Genomic DNA, 9,194 nt, shown 5'->3' on the forward strand with positions numbered 1-9,194 from the left:
GCGAAGGACTTCAACCTGCTGCGCTGGCTGGGGGCAAACTCCTTCCGCACCAGCCACTACCCCTACGCCGAGGAGCTCATGGACATGTGCGACGCTTACGGCATCGTGGTGATCGACGAGTGCCCGGCAGTGGGGATTAAAACGGCGTAAGCTACGGCTCAGAAGACCCGTCCCCTTGTTTCTGTTCCTCTCGGGGTGCTGCGGGAGCCTTCCCTCCCGTCCTGCAGCACCCGTTGCACTGATAATGGAAGTACTTTGCTCTGTTTAGAAATCGGCCCGCGGTGCCGCATGTGCCTGGTGAGGTTGGGCAAGCGGAGGGTGTTCTGCCCCGCGGCCGTTGCGTCATTGGGTTTGGCTCGATTAACGAGCCCAAAGCGAGCTGAACTGTGCAGCAGGCTTTGGGGAAACAGGGCAGAAGCCACACTCACAGTGGCAAGGCTCAGCTGTGCTCGTACACCCCAGAGTCTTGAGTTTTCACAGGGAAAGGCAAAGGGGATGGGTTTTACACCCTCACCTCACCAGGTCTTGCTTTTCGTCTTTAAGGGAGAGCTTCGGGAACAAATCCTTGCAGCACCATCTTGTTGTGATGGAGGAACTGATCCGCAGGGATAAGAACAGGCCATCAGTTGTGATGTGGTCAGTAGCCAACGAGCCGGCATCGGAGCTGGCCCCAGCAGCTTACTACTTCAAGTGAGTGCGTCTGCTGAGGCTTGAGTCTTGGCAGATGATGCATCTTCTTCCTTTGGGATGGCACAGAGAAGTAGTAAAGAGAGGGGCAGCGTTTTGGGGAACCCTGAAACAGTACCCACAGCTGCAAACTACAGGTGTAACTAACTGCCCCTCGGGTTGAACTGATGCTCAGAACCGCACAGCAGTCACAGCCTGTTGTTGTGCACCAGGATGGTTCTGCAAGAGTCCATTTGGTCTGAGCATCTCTTGACCTACAGGCCAAGCAAAAGCAGACCTGGTGGGAGCAGGATGGTCCTTGTTACCGGTGGAAGAACACTGCTAAATTCTTCGAAAACTACAGCAAAGCTGTAAAATAATTCCCTTCAATTCTGAAGACAAGATTCTGCAGTTAGTGGTAGTTATTTGCCCTGCAGAGAGTGCGACGCTCCACTTAAAAGCCACTGCTCCGTGTCCCCACAGACCTCTTGGTTCTATTTTAAAGAGATTTAAGCTTTGGCTTGCCAAGAGGCACCTCTGTAAGGGGGCAGCAGGCTGTCCTTACTAGCCGTAGAATCAGCAGGAGACACCTGTGACCTTCCATCCTTCACAACGCTCCACCACCCTCTGTGGTGACACTGTGGCATGGTAGCGGCAGAGCCTGACCCTCCCGCTCTCTGTCCCATCTCCCTCATTCAGGGCTTCCTCAGAAGCAGCCGGGCTCTGCCTGCTGTGGCGCAGGGCTGGGCCTCCTGCTTTTGCAGACACATCCCAAGAGCTGCTCGGGAACTTCCCGTTACCCTTCTGCCATTTGTGTCTTCCAACTCACTGTGCCTTCTCCACCTTCTGAGCACCAACAGACAAACGAATGTGCCCACGCTTCGTACGCTTCCGCTCCGGCCTTTTCTGGGGTGGGAGAGAAACAGCTTGGTGAGACAGTCTGTTTGCCACGGTTCCTGCACAGCTGGCCACGGCTGCAGGCACTTGGTAGCAGATGACAGCTGAGTACCCTGCAGGAGTTAATCAAAAATGTGCTTTCTGCTAAATCAAAACCTGTGGGGGGTGGAAGGACAAAGAGCTTGGGGAAATGGGGCAGTGCTTCTCCAGGCTGTGGTTGAACTCTTGCTTTACTGTTTGCAAACAGGACAGTGGTAGCTCACACTAAAGCTCTCGATCCCTCCAGACCAGTCACCTTTGTGACAAATGCTAATTACGCTCTTGATCGTGGTGTAAGTTGACTTTATTTTCTATCTTTTTTAATTCATAGATTAAATTTCTCAGTTGTTTTGCAGTTCCTTCCCCCCACCTCCCCAAGTTTACTGGAGATATTTAAGAGGGAGCGGCAGAAGAAAACTTAGTTGTGTTTTCAAAGCACTTTATCCTGTAGGTGTAGTCCAGCTGAAAACAAATGATCTGTAGGCGAGAAGAACAGTTCTGTGTGTTGAGTGAAGCATTCCGGATCAGACCCCTGGACTCCGTCAACATTGGCACGCTTTGCTGTTCCACTGATTGTGTTTAGTAATGCTCAGGATCGCAATTAAACCAAAGCTTAAACCTCTTTAAAATGCTAACAGCCCTTGTGGGAGTCTAAAGGAAGGAAGCTTTGCTTTAATTTCCGCTTTAAACTGCTCTAGATCTTCTTTGGCAGATGTCTGGTAATGTTGAGTACTCTAAAAGCTCTTCTAGCTTCGTAATTACAGTCCTAGAGCTGTATAAATAGCCAAAAGGTTCTTTTCTTGGATGTCTGTGCCTTAAGCTGGCCAGAGCATGAACCAAAGATCTTTAACACACCCGATTGTTTCCGGGGCAGTTTCTGTTTTGATTTTTCAAGATGGCTTTATACTACTTGTGGTTACTGTCCCATAATCACTTCCAGCAGGTGAGGGCCATCATCTATCACATCCCCGTTACAGGCTACACTTAGCTTTTCTTTCAAGCTGTCCTACAACTGGCAGGAATGTCTCCTGGAATGAGGGATCTGTCCCTCCCCACCCCAGGAGAAAACCTGATGGCCTTAGTGTTGGAGGTGCCCAGCACGGATATCTCTTGGGTGTCTCCAGGTATCCCCAGGCCACCCACAGCCTGACACCCCTCCCCACCAGCACATCCTGGTGGAGGCATCTGGTCCCTCTGGCTGGAGGAGACACAGGAAACCAAAACCAAAGAATAGATCTCACACACCAATGTGATATTAGAACTTTTTTTCCCTTTTATTACAAAACATGTTAAAAGAACATTGAACAAGTTACATACAAGATCACTTTATCTTCTGTGGGCTTCGTGCCCTTTGATCACGCTGCCCATGTGCTAGAAATGGCACAGGACTTGCAGCCCACGGAGTGCGAGTATTGCGCCACTGATGCACAAATTTAGTTGCTAGTCAAAATATTTGACAACTAACTTGATAATCACCTTCCACTACTCCAGAAGTACATCTCCATGTACCAGCAAGCCAAAGACGTCTTGGAAACTCAAAAACTTCTAACCAACCTGAGGATGAAATGGGTTGATCCTGTCTAACTCTTTGCTGTGCCTTCCTCAGTCTGTAAGAAAAATTCCCCATGAATTGGCTGTGAGCTTACTAAACTTATCCTGCTTTTTTTTTTCTGGGAAAGATGGCATGGTGGGAGGGACGTGATGGGGGAAGAGACTTTATTTTACACGTAATCAAACTGGGTTTCATGAAATGAAGCAAAAGCAGGATTTAGCTTGATGAAGGCCATCTACTTTGAGCTCTGTGACAAAACACTCTCACCTTGTTTTTTGTAGGCTCCTTATGTGGACGTAATTTGCGTCAATAGCTACTTCTCCTGGTATCACGACTCAGGCCATCTGGAAGTTATTCCACTACAACTCACAGCACAGTTTGAGAACTGGCATAAAACCTACCAAAAACCCATTATCCAGAGTGAATATGGAGCAGACTCCATCCCTGGACTTCACAGTGTAAGTGCTAGAGGTGCTCTAGAAGGAAAAAAGCTCTGCTCCTCATCCAGCATCATTCCATGAGGAGAGATGGGTACCACTGAGCCCAACTCCTTAGTCAGTTTTGAGATGTGTTAGCTTGTAAGTGTCTGAAAACCTCCCGGGCTCTCTTCCTGCTCCGCTGAAACCAGTGAGCTTTGCCTCTGACTAACAGTGGTTAGATTCTGCCTGAAGAGAAGTTTTTAGCTTTGGCTACAAGCACTGAGCACTCGGAAAGCTGCACTGTGGCTTCTCTAGAAGATGCTTCATCGGAAGATACGGCACTGGAGAGTCGAGGTTCATTTCATGACGATTGAATGGTTTGGGTTGAAGGAACCTTAAAGATCATCCAGTCCAGTCCCCCTGCAGTGAGCAGGGACATCTTCAACCAGACCAGGCTGCTTTAAGCCCCGTCCAGCCTGACCTTGGACACCTCCAGGGCCAGCGCTGTCCTGCCCAGAAGGGGCTGGCGCTCCTATACTGTTCCCAGGCAAGTGCACAGACGCCCCCCTGTATCTGTGACACTGTATCTGTGGTGCAGCTCACCTCCCCTTGCAGTTTCAGTAGCTGCTGTTGTCACTAAAGAGCCGTTGTTGATGCAGCAGCAATGAAGAGCCCAAGCCCTTGGGAAGCTTGTCTTCAGGAAGCAGTTCGCAGTAAACAGAAGTAACATATGGAGCCTTTGCTGAGATTAACTGTCACCTTCCCTCACGGCCCCCTCTTTTTGCTGGCTGTAGGACCCACCCCTCATGTTCAGCGAGGAGTACCAGAAAGCTCTGCTGAGAGAGTACCATGCAGTCTTCGACAAAAAGCGGAAGGAGTATGTGATTGGGGAGCTCATATGGAATTTTGCTGATTTCATGACAAATCAAGGTAAGCTGATATTTATATTCCAAACAACTCTCCATCCACCTTGTGGTTTATGACACACAAATACTGGGCTGTGGGGTAGGACAAAAGGGCCCTTTGCTTACCAAGACAGAGCATAGCTGGTTTCTGTGACAAAGGCCAGCCAAGAGGGACGGTGCTGCCTGTGCTTCACACAGCCTCTCTCTACAGCTTGAGCTCCTAGATGTCCCACCTGCAAAGACGCTACCCAGACACGAGACAGTGTGCTAGGGCAGGATGCCAGGAAGCCTGTGAGCAGACCCAGGTCACTTTATTTCTTGGCCATCCTCAATTCAGAGCCTCAGTCAGCTGCTAGGGATGCGTCTCACTTGCTTCGTATTTCACCTACGACTGCCTGTAGTAACAGAGCACCCATCAAGAATGTATTATTAACCTGGCTGAGGTTTAGCAGTAGAGGACCAGGTGACACACCGGTAGACAACTGTCTGTCATGACACTCCATCCACTATTAAGAAGTGTGTTGGCAGAGTGTGGGGCATTAATCTACGGTGCAGTCACACAGAGATTAAACAACCACAGCTCAGGAGGAGCCCAGCTAAGGAACCAGTTACACATAGGCCACCTGCAGCGAGTCAGGGTGGTGAGCAGTCCGGCTGCATTGCAGGCAGAGAAACACCATGACGGATAACCTGTAGAGCACCGATACAGCTACTGGAAGGCTCAATCACGGCAGAGAAGTGGTCAGAAAAGTAGTATCAGTTTCAAATAAGAGGATGGAGAAAACACAGACAGGTTCACGTGTGCCGTTCCACTCTCTCTACACGTTGTGATCATCCTAGTTTTATATGAAAACTAAAACAGGCACAGAGGACACAGACACCACTAAAGGACAGCACAGTCAAACTATTCACCACCTTCACCATCAAATTTCGAGGTGGAACTCACGGCAGAAGGACTGTCAATATGACACTGATCAAGCTACTGGGTACGCCCAAATGGAACTGTCATCGACTTACCAGTTGTAAACACAATGAATTGCAGCTACGTTGCTCAGTTACAACAATTAATCTTGCCAAGATTATGCAAATTACATCTGCCAAGTCCCCCGTTGTACCTGACCACGTGTGGAAGGAAGCATGTAGCTCTCTTCCACCTGACCTGATTTAGTACCCACACTGTGACAGCTCACAGTAGGAGATATAAAAGCATTTTTGATATATTTGCTTTGTTTTCTAACTTCTCTGCAGGGACCACACGTGTTTTGGGGAACAAGAAAGGAATATTTACCCGCCAACGACAGCCCAAATCAGCTGCATTTGTACTTAGAGAAAGATACTGGAAGATTGCAAATGAATCGAGCTGTCTTCCTCCTGTAACAAAGTCACACACCCTCTTTCTAAAATGAAATCAGGTGTCGTGGCTGGGCATGACACTGAACTTGTTCATTAAATTTCTCTTTAAATATTTATGCCTGACATGTCTTGCAAGTCTAACGCAATTTCTAATCCACCTGACGCAGCTGCTCCGCAAAGCAGATCGGAAACACCCGTTTCCTATGCTCAGCCGTGTCTGCAGGCTTCCTGTTTCCAGGCAGTAAAATGACTATTCGGAGTTCTGAGGACTGAAGTTAGGAGATCCTGACTGAGGTATCTGTTTATGGCAAAAAAAAAAACCAAACCAAAAAACCCCCCACCAAACTATGTGATACAAATCAACGCTGAAGACGTAAAAAAAAATCCATGTTACTCTAAATGACCAGCCCACCCCTCCCACCCAAGTGAGGATTTCCAGTTACGCTCCCCTGACTACTCGGGTCCCAGCAAGTCGTCCCCAGGATCGCTGCAGAGCACGCAGCTTCTCTTGTGGGCAGAACGTACGAGGCTGGCTGAGCAATTCTGAGAGTTCACAGCGCCGGGGCAGCCTGTGACCCACCCCTGCTGCGAGGAGACCCAGCACGCTCCAGCACGCTGTGGAATTCTCACTGCAGCAGCGAGGTGGAGTAGGTGAGGCAGGAAGGTACCACGTCAGCTGAACTTTGTCCCAAACTATTTAGTTCAGTCACAGCAGCAGAACTGCCACTATCAGGTGCGGTTTCACCTTCCAGCATGAAAGGGCTTCCTTCACGTCCAGGTGTCACTATCCCCTCGCTGTAACAGCGGTCTAGAGTTAAGTTTGTCCTAAACCTTGTTGATGCCGGCCTGAAACCTTCTGGGCTAGGGCGATGTGTGAATTAACGTGCACGCGCTACTCTGGACAGTAAGCTCGAATAGTAACTCCCTGCAGGACTCTAGGGCCGGGCTTTAGGCTGGACATAACATTATGCCAACAGTCACAGAAGAGCTCCCAACACACAGTCTGCAAACTCCTCGTTGCAGCGTCCCAGGTGGTCCCAAGAGCAGCGTCACCCCTAGCAAAGACTGGAGGCTGCCTACAGGGGTTTGGGAGTTGGCACAATGTAGTTTGGTAATTTGATTCCCAGACACCGTGTGAAACTGCTCCTCTGGCTGCTTTTTCTCCACTGGCATCTCAAGGACATGACCAAAACATCTGCCAATATAAAGAAAATATTTGCTTTGATGTTGTGTGGTGGCCAAATTCTCCTTCCTTTCAATGTGGGACATTAGAAACCAACACACCTTCCACTCTGCCACACTCTGCAGAGAGAGGGCCTATGTGTTTACCACAGACTTCAAACATTTTTTCTTCAGTTTTAAGGGAAACAAAGAATCATACTATCACCATTCCTGATGCCACATTAGGTCTACAGATTTTCTATATAGCTAAACCCCCCGAACGTGAAAGTCTGTCCACAGTACAGAGACACTTGCTCAGACATACCGTGGAGTAAGAGCGAATTCCTTCTTTAAGCCCAGTATCAGTGTGTGAAAGGAATCTGAACTTCTCAATCTCTAGACATAAATAAATCATTTTCTTCCCCATTTCAACAGTTATGTCACACCAGCAGCTGCCCCATCCAGACACAGGTAAAGGTTCGGCACCGCTGGCTCACTTTGAACTGGGGCGCTGATCCCTCTGGTCACCCAGGGCTTGCGGCTGCAGAAGTCAAAACTGTTGTTCAGCCCAGCAGAACAGCTGCAGAGCTGAACACCCCCACGGGCGGAAAGCGCACGCTTCACTCTCAGGCCCTGCTTGTTCCCACAGCTCGGTGCCACGTAGACTCACACCAGGTATCCCCAGCAGCCCCCTCCCTCCCGCCAAACCCAGGAAGACACCCTGCAGTTTCCAGATACATTGTGGTCTTGTTGGAGTGGGGTTCAAGCAGACCTACAGCACCAAGGAAAGCAGGAAGCAATTCAAACAACGTACCTAACGGGTTTTTGCACGTTGTTTAAAGAACTGTCAACAGTTAAAGCCTCAAGTCAATGCTGCTCGACTCTTACACGCCCATGTGCACGACATTCAGTGAGACACGATGAAGCTGCAGAAATTCTATAAACTGGTATCTCTGGGGACCCTTCTACTGCTAACACACGATGTCTTAAAAAAAAAAAAAAATCACAATTTAGTACATTCCTAGAAACAGGATTACAGTACTGACTTAAAAAACAGTTTCTAAGGCTCAGACTGAGTCCAAAAAGGCCTCCGATTGGGTTCATTCAAGCTCTTACGTTTGGACTGCACGAATGCAGCGTAAGAATGATTGCAGCAAGACATCCACAGGTAATTTCTACATTTATTTTTTTATACCAAAAAGTTATGTGCAACAAATAGAATTCGTACATATTTACATTGGTTTACCTGTTAGCAAAATTGTATCCTAAACCTCCAAGAAAGAATCTCCCAGCCTATACTGGTTAAAGGAACATCAGCCCAGTGACTCCAGTTCGATGACGGTTTAGTTTGGAGTTTGAAGCGCTAGTAATAAATAGTTGACAGAACATACTATACAGAACAAACACCAAGTATTTAGGCCATGCTCAATACGCTTTTATGGTGACAGAATAGTTCATCTTTTCTGGACCGGTTCTGTCTGGATCACCTTTACACAACACTGGCAGGACCAAAGCTGTTCGATCTCTCTTTGACTTCAGCCCACGTCACGCGGGAGCATCACGTGCTGCCTGAAGCACCTCACCCATCTTTTTGAACAGTCAAGAGACTCTGTACAGCAGAAGACAAACGCACACTACGGTATGCGGAAATCTCTGGATAAGAGATTTGTGGTCACTTGAGCTTATCGAAGGTGGTAGGGAATGTGTCATTGGCCTGAGCGCTGCAAACACTTTACAGTAACAAGCTTCCAAGAACATTCATTTCCTAAATGAGACCTGAATGCTTCGTTGGCCTTAAGAGTAGCAAGTACCGTACAGTAAGAGAGGACTTCAGGAATACTGAATTCCTGAACAAGTTTTGGGATGAGGTTCTTTTCCCTTTCCAAACCGCCCCTCCCTGCAGAACTTCCGAGAGCCAAGGAGGGGGAGGAAGAGCCCAAATTCGGAACGGCTGTTTGTATATTACAATTTTCCCCCTCCATTCTCATGAGTGTTGAAACCACAACCAGAACTTGCGTAATACCCCGTCCCCTTGCCAGACCAGGTACTATTTAGCAGCTCTCACCCATGCTCTGTATCCTCAAGATTGCTCAGGATTTGTCTTCAGATTTGAAGGGTCAGATTAATGCCAACACCACACTTGCTGCATTTGTTTTGGCTGGGGGCCGGGGGGGGGGGGGGGGGGCGGGCGCAACACCGCTC

General features: G+C 48.6%; 1 protein-coding gene across 1 annotated transcript; it reads left to right on the plus strand.

Moving 5' to 3' along the window:
* Positions 1-3: 3 nt before the first annotated feature.
* GUSB (glucuronidase, beta) lies at positions 4-5,943 on the plus strand (the record flags this gene model as incomplete). Its single annotated transcript, XM_010131815.1, has 6 exons — positions 4-146; positions 544-690; positions 1,811-1,895; positions 3,436-3,612; positions 4,368-4,503; positions 5,727-5,943. Coding segments are annotated over 6 exons (846 nt in total), but the record flags the coding sequence as incomplete, so codon positions are not given.
* Between the last annotated feature and the right edge of the window lie 3,251 nt (positions 5,944-9,194).

The sequence above is a fragment of the Buceros rhinoceros genome, unplaced genomic scaffold (assembly GCF_000710305.1).
Source record: "Buceros rhinoceros silvestris isolate BGI_N320 unplaced genomic scaffold, ASM71030v1 scaffold45882, whole genome shotgun sequence".
In the NCBI taxonomy this organism is placed as follows: Eukaryota; Metazoa; Chordata; class Aves; order Bucerotiformes; family Bucerotidae; genus Buceros; species Buceros rhinoceros.